We start from the raw sequence: 17,718 nt of genomic DNA on the forward strand, positions 1-17,718 counted from the left end.
GCAAGGGGCCAATAAATCGTTACAATTCTGACTTGTCCATGTTCAGTTAGGACAAACCTTTCACAATTTCAAATACTGACCGAATAGTGAACGGTTGTAAACCATGTGCCGGCTGATCTTGCCAACCAAGACAATTATAAGTTAATGTACATATTTTATACATCTGGAATTTCATTGTATTCTGGAAATGTCCCAGATTCTATTTTAATATTAGCGCCTACATAATATTAACCCGGTGCCACGGTGCATGTACGATAGCCAGTGTTCTGTACTGTCTTTTTTTTGCTCAACAGAATTTTAAACAAAAAAAATGCATCAGTTATATAAGAAAAATCTATTCATAGTCTAAAAAAACAAACAACAACAACACACAAATGGCTCATGATGGCCTTGGACCACTCACTGCTAGAAAATGTCATGATCTGTTAGAAAAAGGAACACGTACCCCAAATATCTTTTTCTAAGCTGTATAAGCTTTTAAATTTATGCAAAGTTAAAAAAAAGAGGTCCACTGATCCAAATATCTAACCTTTTGGTCATGAAATGGCACGAGAAGCATTTTATTTAAGCCTGTCTCTGGGAGAGGCCAATTTGGATCCCGGGTACATTATTAATATTATTTGATCTTCTAGACCTAGCAGAAAGGTAGCTTAGTGCGCAAAACAGAGGCCACACGGGACTAAATATAGACTGAAAATGAAATCGTTTAGCATCTCAGAAACACTATAGGAAACTAACTTCTGAAATCTGCTTATCAGAAACAACAATTAATAGCCAGAACTTATATAGATATTAAGTTTTATTTGTGTCCGCATTATATTGTATTTAGAAAATTAATCATAGTACATAATTATACCACATTACACTCATTGTGTATTTTTCATCAGCATGTCAATTGTTTGCTGTTTATATTTCTTCATAATTTTTCATTATGTTATAATATGACATCTTTTATTGAAATAGTTGTTTGAACGCAAATTTGTCATGCTTAGGGTTTTTTGTTTGTCAGAATGAATAATTAAAAAAACTAATTAAAATTCTCCATTATCGCAGTAAAACTTAATGTCGTTGATGGCAGTGTCATCTACAAAATTTCTATATTCATAATTGTCAACTCTGGTGCTGAGTACACGAAAAGCTGTGCTAGCTGGGCATTCTGGACTCCAGTTACCGTATTGTCCCATTTTCCCGCGCCTTGGCACTTTTATCAAGTCACGAGACGGTTGGTTCCCGGCAAGATCCCGGCATTTGAATTTGACGTAATTCACTGCTGTGTTGTCATACAAGTCATCGTTTCCCTGTAAAAATATTAATTATCACATTGATATTTAACATAAAACGTCCAAGAACAGTTCAATAACATTTATTGGAAGGGAACGATTTCAATGAATAGAATGGTACTTTCATGATAAATGGAAATCATTCATATATTTAAATGTAAATAATTTCAGCTATTTTCGACAGTGCTTGTAAAATGAATGTGTATTCAATGCTACATGGAAGAGGTATTATAAATAAACAGTTTCAGTCACGAATATGATATACTTCTGGACAGCGTGTGTGTTTGAACTGTCACTGGACAGTCAAGAATAGACAGTCAAAAATAGAGACACCAAATTTGAGCAAATTTACCCAGTCACAACTTATCGGCCAAAGCCGCCATGCTTCGTTAATATTATATGTGATCTGCAAGGTGATCCAAACAAATTGATCTTTGGACTCCCTTGTCATAGAATGGACAGTTCAATATGTAAATGAGATGTCTTAAAGATAAAACCTGGTGAAATACTGACAAATTAGTTACTTAATTACGTTTAATACCTCAGAGAGCGACAATGCCTCGAGTTCCGTCTGGTTCGGTATCCTGTGTACTTGGAGCGCAAACGATGTTAAATATAATTGCACTCCGTTTATCTTTTCACAGACCGTTTCACCTACCCATTTTCCAAATGGTCCAACTTTCGAAGTAACATTTCGATCAACAATCGTCCCGTTCGTGTTTTTGCATATGAGTCTGATGCCGTTCAGCGCTGTATTGTCATGTGGAAATTCTTGATAGTCTTCAATCTTAAAAGCAGACAAAACAGCGTAAATTTGATTTTTTTACACGAAGTATTAATGAACATTCTGAAAAATAGAAAAAATCCGTAAGTAATCTGAAGAGGAACAAAACTATAAACACGTAAAACCTAATAAGTCCATATTTGACAGAGACAACTTGTGGTAGACTTTGTAATGCACAACAACTTGAAATACATGTATACTTGATAAAAAAATAAGAGCATTGCAATTATTTTAAATGCGGGACAATATACACCCAAATAGAAATTCAAAAGTAATCTTTTAATATGTCAATCCATAAGTCATAAGCTATTGTCAAGGCATTTTTAACCTTTTGTTATGACCTAGTCCTTTTACGCCGAAATTCTTTCGTATTAAAACAAAGATAAAGTACTCTTCTGAAACAATTGATATCTGTTACAAATTAAGTCTTTAACATAAATATCTTATGGTGATTTAAACTGGCACTCAACTAGAAATATTTGATAGTCGTGGATATTAAGTATACCTTCAAACCAAAGCCGACAGCAAAAGAACCCAGAGGACACGATTGCCAAGTATGCCATGTTCCCCCAGTCTCTCCGTTATCTACGCTCAGAGGACACGATTGCCAAGTATGCCATGTTCCCCCAGTATCTCCGTTATCTACGCTCAGTATCGTAAAACCATTCGTAAATGCCAAAATAGACAAGAAAGAAATAACTGCGAGCTTATGCTCCATCGTTGTGCACTTTCTTTACACACTGACTTGTTGAAGACAAAATTTAATTTTTTTTATATAGGGTTCACTATATCCGCAATGACCAGGATAGAAATATCGTCACTCATACCAATAAACATTCTAGGAATGTAAAATAAACAACAGCAACAATAAACCTCCACTAGTAAATAAAAAATGATGATTTTGATTGATGAGGTCACCAAACACAATCACTTGTTTTACTATAATTAGATTATTCATTTGCATATTCAAAACATATTTCACATTCACTACTATATTTCGGTCAATTATCATTTATTTCATCAGAAAAGTTCCTGTTAAAGCTCGGATTTTTGATATTTATGAACATTGGATGTTTTGACTTACTTGTTAACTACTACTTTTTCGCACTCCCAAAAACAAGTGAAGCATCGTGTCTTTGGAACTTTGACAATATATCATAAATATTGTAAGTTAAAAAAATCCAATAGTATAAAGTTTTCACTATACCAAACAGTCTTGATCTCTACATTAAATAGTTTAACCTAGGACATTTTTTGTCCCAGGTTTTATCTGGAACATACATTATAAATATTATGTTCCAAATTTTATTAAGTTTGATTTTCTACAAATCTAAAGGCATGCAGATTGAAATGCATACTACTTATTTTTTTACAAAATACATGTGTAATTCGTATGTCGCATATCACTTAAGAATTATAGGGACTGTAAATTCCCCTTTGTCCTCACTCAAATCGAGTTGAACATGCCAACTCTATTTTGTGACAGTGATCTTTATGTAAATTAAACTTCTCAAGAAAATGAATTCGGCTTTTTGTTGTCAGTATTTGTTGTTTGAAAACTAACCTGAAGGATTAGCATTTGCCATCAGTACAGAGCCAGACCAAAGGGACAACCTAGCTAATATACAAACACATTTCATGTGGTGGAAACTTAAATTCTAAGAATATTGTATTTAAAGATATCAACGCTAGTCAGGTCGTCATTTTCACGAATAATCTTAAAAAATAAACATTTTCATGGAAATATTTTTGATAAGATTTAAAGTATAATGTCTTAGCAACCATATTCGCCAACTGATTTCTTCCAGTTTAGTGTGCAATAAAACAACATTGGTCCATTTACTTATCGCGGTGCTCATTTCAGCACTAAATCGCACAATTCTGCGTTACTTTTGCACATTTCTGCGTTATTTGCACATTTCTGCGTTACTGGATATACACGGTGGTCACTTTTACCTGGTAAACGTGCACAATACTAAATTAGGACTACATAATGACTTGTATGACTGATAATCGGCGAGGTTAAAACAGCCAGTCTAAATTAACGCATTGATTCAAATCCAATTTTGTAAGAATTCACTATTTTATTGATGTTGTTTTTTATGTTATTTTTTGATCGGTATTTACATCGCATCAACACAGTTAAATTCATATGACAATTTTCCAGCTTTACTGGAGAGGAAGACGCTAGAACAGGCACATAAGCAGAACCACCGACATCCCGTAAGCTAGCTGAATAGCTTCCTCACACACAAAATAATCCAAAGTTCCAAGCTAGCAAGATTTGACCCCACAGAGGTAAGGGGCAATTAGTTTCTTAACACTACATAGAACTTACAACACAGGCGTCATTAAATCCACAAAGTGCATGAAATACTGTTCATGGACATCTTTATTTTCAATTCAAATTACACATAAATGCAGATTTATATTACAGATCTGTGATAAATAGCAACATTTTTACTTTATAATATGGGCATCGTTTTAGGAAAATTAAACAAGAGGGTCATGTTTGCCTTAGATTGCTCACCTGTGAACCATTTTAAGACTATAATAGGTGTCTGGGCCACCTTCACATAGGTGTTTCATTAAAATAAAGCAGCAAATCTGATTATCATTAAGATTTTTAAAGGTCAATACCACCAGGAAGGTTTGTATAATACATACACTGATACCACAAACAATATTGTTCATAAGGTCCATTTTGGAGGCCCTTAATTAGGTTAAAATTCAAAAATTAGATTACTAAGTGTATTTCAGGTCATCCAATGTGAAATTTCACCCAGATATCTGTGTCTAAATACAGAGCTACAGCTTGAAAAATGTTAAATTGGTACACTTTATGGTATGATACAAATCACTTCATGCCATAGCCTATTAATTAAACAAGAGATACCGGAGATACATTGCTAGAAAAGATCTTAAATTCAAAATTTAGTAATAATGTTTAGGTTGCCATTTTTATCAAAGCTGCAAAAATATGAATACATTTGTAGATGATCTCACTAATAAATACTAAATGCCAAATATAAAAGCCCCCCCCCCCCCCCGGAGATTTTAATGAGTATCACTTTTGAAAATTAAATGACTCAAACACTGGACATTTTTGACCACAGGGGCACCATTTAAGTTACAGTGTACTTTTGTAAAGGATCTCAGATTAGTGCTACATGCAAAAACATCTTAAATCTTCACATTGCAGGTTCACACAGATACTGGAAAGTGTTTTCCTTTCCATGTCAATATAAAACTAAGTAGCCCTTGGGCTTGAGCCAAATTTGACCCTCGGGGCATGATTTATATAACTTTGGTAGAAGACCACAAGGTAATGCCAAATGCTTTGAAGTTTCCAAGAAAATTAAGTGATCCACAGGGCGGGGTCTTTTTTTGACACAAGGGGGATGACATATATAACTTTTGTAGAGGTCCACTAGGCAATGCTGATGCATGCCAAATCACAAAGTGCTGGTCATTGCAGTGTCACAACAGAAGATTTAAATGTATTTTACTACATCTATATAAACTAAATGACTCCAGCATGCCATATATCTTAGTTCTGGTCAATGTCTTTTTTTTTGTAAAGATTTTTGAAAATTTCATTTTTAATGTCTCTCATGTGACCGGTTTATGATTCAGACTGGAACCAATTCAACAAATTTTGTATAGAGCCACCTAAGGATCATTTCTGTGAAGTTTGGTCAAAATCCACCAGGTAGTTTAGTGGGTATGTTGTTTAAAGTGGTGGACAATAAAAACAATGAACATATTACCATCACAAAAGCTCACCTTTGAGTACTTTAAAATATGGTGAGCTAAAAAGAAACAAACTGAAAAAAAAAACACACGAAAAAACCTTTAGATTTAATACAAAGAAAGATTAGCATTTATGGCCACAGTTACACAGATGATGTGCCATTCAGAACAATCAAATAACATTATGCCAGGCACATGTACGGTCTGGAAATAAATGCAAAATCTTCAGGAAAATTAGGGAGCATGAGAACAAGTGGCAAATACTATCAAAATTTCAGTATATGGAATCAACCAATCCAATAATTTATCAAAATACATGTACATGACTATTAAATATGAAATCAGCCTAAATGTACACCATTTCATATTTTAAGCTCTAGCTATTTAGGTTTTTTAATAAAAGAGTTTTAAGTATTTGCTATATACAAATAAGGAAAATCAAGTTCCCTCTGGGGCGGGGCCAATTTTTGACCCGAGGGCATTTATTTGAACAAACTTGGTAGACACTGACTAGACGATGTTTCATGCCAATTATCATAGCTCTAGCTCTTTTGGTTTTCTAAAAGAAGATATTTTAAGTTTTTTCTTTCGGTTGCCATGGCAACCAGAGTTCAGCTTGGAATTAAATTCTTTGAACATTTTTTACAGTTGACTATCAAAGGAACATTCCTGTCAAGTTTGGATGAAATTGGCTTAGCAGTTTATGAGGAGATGTCCTTTAAAGTAAAAGTTTACAGACTTGACGCCGGACGAAAAGCGATCACAAAAGCTCACCATGTCACTTTGTGACAGGTGAGCTAAAAATCCTTATTACTTTTAGTATATCACTCACACTGTGTCTTACAATAGCTTTTAGTTGGCATACATTTTTATTGTTAAGGATTCTGTAAATTGATATAAAATCAATTGTTGGGTTTTGTCCTTATGGCATTATCTCTCAAAAACTGTTAAAAGTTTGTCCACAATAATAACTTTACACCTGAACAACTTTTGTTTATGCAGTGCTTGTAGGCAGTTGTACTGACATCATCTTCTTCATGCGAGTCTGTTTACGGAGCTTTCACAAAAAATAAGATCTGAAAATTGTTCCTCTTCACTTTTTACATGTAGGCATAAAAATTTAAAGAAAATGTTTGTTTTTTCATGAATATGTTATATATGTCACCTAGAAATGAGAAAATATCCACATTTTCACCTGAGCTAGCTCCTCAATATTACAATTTTCTCACTTCTTCGTTCTAAGTGTGATATATTGCATGTTTGCTCAAAACAAACAAATATTCTATATGTATTCTCTAGATCCCACATCATTATAATTACAACTTTTAATGTTTTCTCTTGTTTGTGTTTATATAACCTGCATTTTTCACCAGATATAAGTATGTTTATCATTATGAACTTTTAGATAAACTCGGGTAATCAGTCAAAGCTCTGCCAGGGTCAATGTTTGGTGTTGATGTGATGGTAGAGTGATTTCTGTGTAGTATATTTCTGGTTACACTGCTGGCACGTAAACGGACACATATCAGCATGACTCTTTCTCATATGTCTAGATAAGTCACCTGAAATACATTGTCACATATATCCATTAATATCATCTAGTTTTCTTCTAACTCAATCTGTGTCATGCATACATTAATATAACACATGTATATTAGTGTTTATAACAGAAAACAATGTTAACTCGTCAGACTAGTAATGTAATGATTGCTAGCTGCAAGGGTTCAAACCTTGTCAGGGGCAAGTCATTGTTTCCTTGACTCTTTTGCTCAGTACTGGTTGGTTCCAGGAACAGATTAAACAGACTGCGTCTATAAGCTTATAGCTTCCTACACAATCAAACTAATAGTTGGACGAGAGAAAATTCTGTCATAATGTCAAGAAAATTTATTGTTGGTGTCAATCATACAATATTATACATGTACTACATGTATACTGATTCTATCAGGCTAAGGCTAGTATACATTCACAGCTGCAAAACCTGTATCTGACTTTGCTGTCACCTCGTCCAATATTGTTTTTACAATTATGTACTTGTCCAATATAATTTAGTATTGTACTCAGGTTTATTTTATAGAAAATCATATTTGAATGTTTAAGTGTATATACATGTAACATAAAACTACACTTCATTAATAATATATAAATAATAATAATAATATTTTACTGAGATGTATCAAGCACAACATCATACACTTGTATTTCATATAGACGAATAAAATGGAGAGTCACATTTAATATAATATACAATACCTGTCTGGAAGTAAGATTTTGAACACAAACCACATCTGAACTGTTTTTCTTGAGTGTGAAATTTTTGGTGAACATTTAAATCACTTTGCCTTATGAAACCTAAAACACAAAATTGTGCACAGTAAAATATATCTGCAATAGAAACACAAAATGAAACATATGTATGTAAGAAGTAGTTGGGAAGAAAACAACTTTTTATCAACTAAGTAAATTATGTACATAATTTGCTTAGTTGATAAATATTAGTTATTTTCTTGAATATATACTACATGTGTATGCCAGTATGGGTTTGTATTTCTAGGGGCTGGCATTAAGGAATACAAGTACTGAGCTCACACAAATGTTGGCCCTAGTTTGGGCTGCCCGAAACATTTTGTAAATTCATAATTAGAACATGTATTCATTCACTTGACTTATCTAAGAACGTCAGAAAGTAATAAAACATATATGTTGTGACAGCCTTTTTTTCCCCCCTGAAAACTTGACAAAGGTTATCCTGTTCATTTTAACTCAGTTAACTGTTGGTTACTTATTAACCACATGTAGAAGCTTCTTTTCTTGTGTAATGTAAAATGTAAATTTAAAGTTCAAACAATGCAGTCTGGAGGACAGCTAAATGCCCTTCTGCAGCGAACATGAATACATGTATGTACTTTTTGACCTTTAACAGACCATGACCTTGTGCCATGTATATTATAAGCACGTAGTCTCATGATAGTTATTATTTGTGCATTGTTATAAAGTCAAAAAGTTATCAAGAACATTTAACCTTGACCTTGGGGGGTAGCAACCTTGATGTTGAGTTCTGCACTTTAGCGGTTTAAAAGTTATGGAGAGGACATAATATTAAACAAGAGGGCCATGATGGCCCTGAAGTCGCTCACCTGAATATAGGCCCCCGGAGCGGGGCCAGTTTAAACCCCAGGGCTTCTATTTGAACAAACTTGGTAGACATCCATTAGAAGATGTTTCATGCTAAACATCTAAGGTCTAGCTGGTCAAGTTTTTCTTTACACATATAGTTAAAAACAATGACACACCTGGGGCAGGGCCAGTTTTAACCCAAGGGCTTTTATTTGAACAATCTTTGTAGACACTAACTAGAAAATGTTTCATGCTTAATATCTAAACTCTAGCTATTCAGGTTTTTTCAAAGAAGATTTTTAAGTTTTTGCTATACACATATAAGGAAAATCAATGTCACCGGGGCGGGGCCAATTTTGACCCCAGGGCTTTTATTTGAACAAACTTTGTAGACACTCACTAGAAGATGCTTCGTGCTTAATATCTAAACTCTAGCTATTTGAGTTTTTTCAAAGAAGATTTTTTAAGTTTTTGTAATACACATATAAGGAAAATGAATGACCCCCGGAGTGGGACCAATTTTGACCCCAGGGCTTTTATCACAACAAACTTGGTAGACACTCACTAGATGTTTCAAGCTTAGTATCTAAACTCTAGCTATTTGTTTCTTTCAAAGAAGATTTTTTAAGTTTTTGTAATACACATATAAGGAAAATGAATGACCCCCGGAGCGGTGCCAATTTTGACCCCAGGGCTTTTATCACAACAAACTTGGTAGACACTCACTAGAAGATGTTTCAAGCTTAGTATCTAAACTCTAGCTATTTGTTTTTTTCAAAGAAGATTTTTTAAGTTTTTGCTATACACATACAGTCGAACTTCATCGCTCGAACTCGGGAGGGCCTGTGCAAATTTGTTCGAGAGATCGGTAGTTCGAGCCAACCGAGGTTGGTGATCATAGGCCTAAAGGTTTTCTAACTTACATCAATCGAATGATAAATAAGTCAATATAATTGTTTGTTAGTACATCCGTTCGTCGAATATGTCATATTCAGAATTATTATCCCAGTGTTTTCAATTAAGTATTAACGGTACACTGTGTTAATCTATATCCATGCATATTGTAATTGGTTGAGTTCGATTGGGCAATCAGACCAAACTTGTTGAACAATGTTCAAAATATATTTATATGTTTATTATGGGATGAATTTAATTTAAAAAAAATGAATTAATAAAATATTTAAAAAAACAACGTTTTACAGCAGCATCTATTTGTAGTCATTTACTAAAATAAACACACGTACAAATATAAATAGACAACACTGTTACAATTCACGTTACATGAACCACGGTTGTAATTAAAGCCGTCCGGGTAAACGTCATTCTTTATTGACTTCTGCATATTTCACTTATTTCACTTATTATTTCTTTTTATCGTTACCATAAACGGCAAATTAACAATATTATCATAACAAACAAATCGGTTACAACACCTCTTTTTTGTATCAATTAACCTTAATTACCTTTGTCACGATCACGAGGTGTTAAAAACATGTGTCGCCGACTGTCATTTATTTAGGACATGTCGACTTGTCTTTTTGTGTTCGACCGAAAAGGTGTGATTTTCACTATATTTCTGCCGAAGGGACCAGAGATCAAGTTCGAGAGTTCGAGCGATCGGTGTTCGAGCGATCCGAGGTAGAACAATATATATTATATAGGAATTTTGCCGGGACTGGGCGATGAGTTCGAGCGAAGGGAGGTATTCGAGCGATCCGAGTTCGAGCGAACTAAGTTTAACTGTATAAGAAAAATCAATGACCCCCAGGGCAGGGCCAATTTTGACCCCAGGGCTCTTATTTGAACAAACTTGGTAGACATCCATTAGAACATGTTTCATGCTAAATATCTTAGCTCTAGCTCTTTGGGTTCTTTAAAAGAAGATTTTTTAAGTTTTTACTATATGCATATAGGGAAAATCAATGACCCCCTGGGGCGGGGCCAATTTTGACCCCAGGGCTTTTATTTGAACAAACTTGGTAGGCACCCATTAAAGGATGTTTCATGCTAAATATCTTAGCTCTAGGTCTTTGGGTTCTTTACAAGAAGATTTTTAAAGTCTTGACTATATGCATATAGGGAAAATCAATGACCCCCTGGGGCGGGGCCAATTTTGACCCCAGGGCTTTCATTTGAACAAACTTGATAGACACCCATTAGAGGATGTTTCATGCTAAATATCTTAGCTATAAGTCTTTGGGTTCTTTTAAAGAAGATTTTTTAAGGTTTTACTATATGCATATAGGGAAAATCAATGACCCCCTGGGGCCGGGCCAATTTTGACCCAAGGGCTTTTATTTGAACAAACTTGGTAGACACTCACTAGAAGATGTTTCATGCCACATATCTAAGCTCTAGCTCTTTGGATTTTTTAGAAGAAGATATTTAAAGTTTTTTCTTTTGGTTGCCATGGCAACCAGAGTTCTGCATGGAATTAAATTCTTTGAACAATTTTCAAAGGTGACCACCAAAGGAACATTCATGTGAAGTTTGGATGAAATTGGCTTAGTGCTTTATGAGGAGATGTCATTTAAAGTAAAAGTTTATGGACGGACGGACGCCGGACGAAAAGCGATCACAAAAGCTCACCCTGTCACTTTGTGACAGATGAGCTAAAATGGAATACATGTGTATTTAGATTGTTGAATGAGGAATAGATTATAAACAACTGATTGACAAAAGCCATACTCCTTTTAGTTAGGAATGAAATATTCAATAAAAATAATATGTCTGCAAATATAATATTTCTCTACATTTGAAAAACACAAAATACTACTAAGCAGTAAAATGTTGCAGTACATGTGTAATACAAAATTATATGTTTATTATCAAAACCATGCTAAATTACCTTTTTTACAGACTAAGCATGTAAATGGAAACGTTCCGGAATGAGTTATAACATGCCTCTTTAAATCACATTTCTGCAAGAAGCTTTTGTCACAGTCATCACATTGGAATCTTCCCCTCACCTGTCAAACAACATATAAATATAATCAACATTAGATATTACTAAACTTTAAAATAAAATTAAAATGCTCTATTATGTACAATATGAAATAATGGCTTGCCTCTGACAAGTAATACTTACATTACTAGTCTGACATGATAACCTTGCAGCCACTATCTACTAATATTCATTTCAGTTAAATAACATTTCCTATCATAAAATTTTACACCATTACAAATTATTCAACACTGGATATACAATATACAAATTAATTAATGTACAGAAATATTTACAATTATCATCATTACTTATGGTTGAACTATTAACCAATAGTTACAATGTATATGAGTAAAACCACCATCTTTCTGACGGTTGTCATGAGGAAGTGGCTGCAGTTCAAAATAACTGACTCAAATGCATTTTCAACCACCTCAAAACTTACAAATACTCTTTGTTTTGAATTAGAAGCAGTCATTTTTTCACTTTATTATATATGACACAGACAGACTGTCTCAGAAAATTTTCAATGTCGATTCTGTCCTTTAGTAAATGTATAAAGTTTAACAACATTCAAAGAAGTAGGATAATAATTGGTAGAATACTATATACATAAAATGTAGTAAAGTAATATTTGGATCTACCTTTCTATCTACATTCATACTGTGGGTAAGTTTATGCCGGGTCAAATTCCCTGGTGTCTTAAATGACATTCCACAAAACTCACATGTCAAAACATTGCTGGAGATGTTGTTAATTTTCTTTCCAGAATCAGCATTGGAGTCTTGAGGTATTTCCTTTTCTCTAGTTAACTGAAAAATTTCCTTTTCTGTGGACAACTGTATTTCCTTTTCTTTGGATAAATTAGGCATTTCCTTTTCTGAGGATAACTGGGATATTTCCTTTTCTGTGGATATCCGAGGTGTTTCCTTTTCTAACATACCATCTTTATACACACTAACTTTTTCCTTCTTAGTCAGACTGTCCTCTGGAAAGTGTTTTGAATCACTTCTGAAAGTTTCTGGCACACGTTTTAGTTCTGTTAAGATTTCCAAATGAGTTTTCATATGATTTTTTAAATGCCCTTGTCTCAAAAAAGTTGTTAAACATGTTTTACACTGAAATCTTTTCCCAACTGATTTATTTTCTGCACTAATTGCTCCATATTTCAATATCTTCTTACAATTTTCAGGGGCTTGTATTTGTTCCATTCTGTCTAATCCTAGATAATTTACTTTACCTTTTTCTTCCACAGCTTTGTCTAATTTAATTTTATCTAAATCACGGTTTTTATTAGAAATACAAGTATGGGCAGACTTTGACAAGGCATTTTCTTCAGATACAAATATTTGATCACTTTCAGAGATTCTTAGAGTCTTCCTATTATTATCTCCAGCTAAATCTTGCCCAATTTGATGGGTTTTTCGTCTGTCGATTTCAAATTCTTCTTGGTTTTCATTAGTTTTAATTTTAGAAATATCACTATTTGACTTTGTACAAATGCCCCCAGCAGTTCTTTCTTTTTCACTTCCTAAAGGTGCTTTAAGATGAAATGTGACTTTGATCTCTTTATTTGTATTACTATTCATAACATGTTGAGTTTGTTTAAGTTTGCTTGTAACTGACTTATTTAAAATAGAGACCATTCTGTGTTTTTTGATATTTTTAGACTTAATAACATCTACAACTCCTTTAACATCTTTTCTTTGATTCACCAAGCTGTTGTTATTGAACATACTTTGAACACATCCTTTTCTATGAGAGTCATTTCTACAAATTATTAGTTTCTTATTTACTGAATTTCTTAATTTTCTTGAAGATTTTGACAGAAATGAATCCTTAACTGAGATTCTGCTTTTCATGATAGCCTTTGCTTTTACTTTTGATAAAGTTTCAGAACTGTTAACTTTTAAAGGTGGTGACTTAGTTTGTAGTCTACTTTCTAGACACTGGTTTAAACTGAGTTCTGGAGAATTAACCTTTAACTTCTGGCATAGTTGTTGAATAGTGATATCATCGCAATTAGAAGGTAGTGATGCCTGTGATGGTATAGCCAGTATATGCAGACCTTTGCTTGTCTGAATAGTTGACACATACTGCAGATTGTTCAATGGAATGACCTGTAATTTAAGACCCAAGTCTTTGTACAGATTTAATTTTCCCGAGTTAGGTATCGAGATCATACCACTTTGAGTAAGAGTTCCTGAGTCAATCTGTTTACTGACACATGTGTTACTATCATAAAAACATGAAGAATCTCTGAACAAATACTCACAGTCTTCTCTCACATCCATCCCATTTTCTGTCATACCAAAAACACTGGAGTTGTCTATATTAAAATCTGAACCAGTCCCTAGATCTGTGTTCACAAATTCAAAATCTATACTGTTTGACTCCATTCCAGAGATTCCGCTTTGTGTACCTTCATCGATCAACATTTCTCCCACATTATCAACATGGGTGTCAGACACATTTCCTACATGGTTTGAGGGAATATGAACTTCCTCTAGTATTTCTACAGTCTCTAGTGGCAATTCCAACAAACTGTTGCCTTCGTTCTCCATGTTTGCTTCATCTCTAAATAAAAAAGTGATTTATTGGTTATAGGAACAACCTCATGTTTTATCATATATTGACGAAAATTTTTCATTGTTTGGCAATATTGACCCAAGACTGATTTAATTTTCAGAAAATTTTCTTATGGGCATTTACACATTCCAAAAAAATACTTAAAGGGTATGTAATTGTTGTATGTGATCTTAAGCATTTACACAGTGCTCGTTTGATACACTCTAGTTTCTAATAATCCTAGTCCTATAACATAAGACATTTCCGTTAGTACTCTGTACACTCCAACGGCTTCTTCATAAGTTCCTTTAGCAAAACATGCCCACATGAGTACAGGTAACATGGCCGAATGTATATACATTATGTAGCGGTGAAAGTGGTATGTATTGTATTGGATTGGATTTATTTACATTCGAAGGTGAGTCATTTATTTTTTTTGCTGCACATTGATGCAAAAATGTTTAAATTTATTGTCTGCATATCTTTTGACTCAAAATATTGTTTTTGTAGTACATTACGATGGTTTATATAGCGCTTCAAAATCGCTGCGCGTTTTGCTAAAGGAACTTATGAAGAAGTAGATACGACGTTGGAGTGTACGTTGTATCGTATAAGTACCTAATCTCACACCCAACCTATTCTCAAACCTTTCATTCATGTGCTGTTATTTTTTTTACTAGAAGTGACTATGATGTCCTGAACATGTGTGCATAAAAGCTTAGTTTCTGACAGACATATGTCTGCTGATGTCAAATGAAAACAGTGCATAGGAACAAATATTTACATAACATATTTTATTACTTAGCGTAATTTCATACAAATTGCTATTACCTTTGTATGTCCCATAGATACACCATTAACTATTTGTGAAAATGAATATAATAGACAAAAATATCTTAAAGCAGGTAACTGCATCGTGTAGGGTACTTCATTGTCATGTGATAGTCATATAACAATCACTTCGTTGGCTAAACTAAACAGTAGAATTTTAGAGATACTTGAAGGGGTTTGAGATTAGGTTCTTTATTTTAAGAGGCCATGTTAGTTTTAAAACAGCGGCGGCACGAAATACCCAAATATACCCAAATGCACCCAAATATACCCAAATATAGCAATATTTATTTTTGTTTGTAAATAATATAGATTATAATGAGAAATACATAAATATTTATTAAATATAATATGACTTAGCCTGCTATAATTTTCATTCATTCCGTTGAAATGGACACATTTGCAGTTACGATGTTGTAAGAAAATAAAGTTGTGACATTTGCTTATCTTAGTACTATATTGGTTCTTTATGAATGTACTTGCAATTTTAAATCAAGATATGATATTTGTTGTCTACACTTACATTTTTAAGGTGTAATTTTGTTGAAATTTCATATCATATACAAGTGTCCATGTTATTTAAAAAAATAGCTTTAATGGTGTACATATAGACTGTATTTTGGTTCAAAACACAATGATAGGGAAATGTATATTTGGGTATGGTTGATTATATCTTAGTGAAAATATATATTGTATTCATGATAAAAACAGCACTTTTTTAGGATAAAACATTTATTTTAGTATAATTGGGCAGTATTTGGGTATATTTAGGCAATATTTGGGTATATTTGGGCAATATTTGGGTATATTTGAGTGTATTTGGGTATATTTGGGTAATTCGTGCTGCCCTTAAAACAGAGGGTTGTGCTTTTCCAAGATGGAAATAGAGCTTTTTTAATAGTTGAATTTCAGTCAAATTTTACAGAAATGTTACATAAAGATTAAAGTGTACATATGTAAAGAATTTTTATAAAGATATATTTTTATTTACATTAAAAGACCTCTTGAATGCTTAGAGGTTTGAGAACTGGTTAGTCCACGATACTAACGGAATAACTTATGTTATAGGACTTTATTCCTATAATAATCCAAGCCTTCTATGTCGAAATTTGGCAGATACATAAAATTTACTTTGACATTAAACAGTGATTTATATATGTAGTTAATAAGATTATGTTAAATGGGGTGAATAATCTCCAATCTGGTCCAATTTATCACTTAAACTGTTAAAAGAAAAGTAGGGCGAATGATAACGGGGCGAATAGTATCCTTACACTTTCATAAAAGAATATTATTACACGAGTGATCCCAATGAAGAAAATATGTTACGTTTTCACATGCCTCATATTCAATAATTAAGAATAAAACTTTCTTAACAAAATAAAAGGAGAAATACTAACAAAACAAAGAAATTTTAATTTTTGCTCAGCATCTGCAGCCAGAATCACACATTCGGATTCGGAACATCTCGACACGGAAAGGACCGAGAAGTTGCGATTGTCAGAGGTGGATAAAGGTGGTCTACCTAATTGACAAATTACGCCACATGTTTTTTAATGGTTTTATTGAATAGTAGATCTAGATATATTGTTCAATGTAGCCTATAAATGTATTATGGTATTTTAAAAAAAAGTAGAAAAATATATAATAATAATAATATCTGCATTAGTTTAAACATATTTATTTCAATATTTTACGTATATTGCATTTTAAATGTATATGCATATAATTGTTACATTAAATTGAAAGGGATTCGAACGAAAGAAAACTTATATAGTTCCTCTCCCTAGAAAACAAATGATATTTGTAAACACAAACATATATGGCAGGATAGAATATTGCAAGATTTGGTTTAAACATAAACAATGATAGAAAGAAAGAAAATATCTGCATTCACGTATTAATGACGCATGAAACGTTTTGCAAAGATCGGGTTATTTCTTGTTTACTTCAATGAAAATCTAAAACTAACAAAATATCATTATATCTTACAAATTCAAAGTGAGGCTATATATAGAAAAGTATATGATTATATGTTATGATTATTTTACTTTGAAATTGAAGTAGCGAAACATAAACATTAAAGTTATATTAGTGACACAAATAAATTTAAAATCATTTCCGGGTTTTATGTCAGTTTAGATAATACATTAATTTGTTTTAAAATTGATTCAGAAAATTGCATGCACTTAATTGCTAACTTTTTATAAAATGATATGTGATTATGTATTGTTAACATACATTTGAAATGATTCACGACAAAACACAACGTTATTCTCTTTAAAATAAGATTCACGTATACATCTTATCAGACATGATTTATTGGTATTAGTTTCGTATTATGCAGATCTATTTGAATATTTAATGTTAATTTATTGAACTTTAATATAAATATTCAGGTTATATAATTTCATCCAATTTTTTATTGTTTTTACTCATTA

General features: G+C 32.9%; 2 protein-coding genes across 2 annotated transcripts; both read right to left on the bottom strand.

Annotated features, from left to right (window-relative positions):
- Nucleotides 1-419: 419 nt before the first annotated feature.
- LOC132741334 (vitelline membrane outer layer protein 1 homolog) lies at nucleotides 420-2,782 on the bottom strand. Its single transcript, XM_060729478.1, has 3 exons — nucleotides 2,570-2,782; nucleotides 1,813-2,091; nucleotides 420-1,298 (listed from the first exon to the last, which is right to left on the bottom strand). Exons 1-3 carry the CDS (start codon nucleotides 2,780-2,782, stop codon nucleotides 1,032-1,034), a joined length of 759 nt encoding a protein of 252 aa, XP_060585461.1. The 3' UTR covers nucleotides 420-1,031.
- Nucleotides 2,783-6,666: 3,884 nt separating this feature from the next.
- On the bottom strand, nucleotides 6,667-16,755 carry LOC132741351 (zinc finger protein Xfin-like). The gene is made up of 5 exons (XM_060729502.1): nucleotides 16,678-16,755; nucleotides 12,523-14,455; nucleotides 11,783-11,903; nucleotides 8,071-8,169; nucleotides 6,667-7,379 (listed from the first exon to the last, which is right to left on the bottom strand). The coding sequence occupies exons 2-5, from the start codon at nucleotides 14,440-14,442 to the stop codon at nucleotides 7,258-7,260; spliced, it is 2,262 nt and encodes a 753-aa protein (XP_060585485.1). The 5' UTR covers nucleotides 14,443-14,455; nucleotides 16,678-16,755; the 3' UTR covers nucleotides 6,667-7,257.
- Nucleotides 16,756-17,718: the final 963 nt, after the last annotated feature.

This window comes from Ruditapes philippinarum, unplaced genomic scaffold (genome assembly GCF_026571515.1).
Source record: "Ruditapes philippinarum isolate M1 unplaced genomic scaffold, ASM2657151v2 ctg627_1_1_1_1, whole genome shotgun sequence".
Taxonomy (NCBI): Eukaryota; Metazoa; Mollusca; class Bivalvia; order Venerida; family Veneridae; genus Ruditapes; species Ruditapes philippinarum.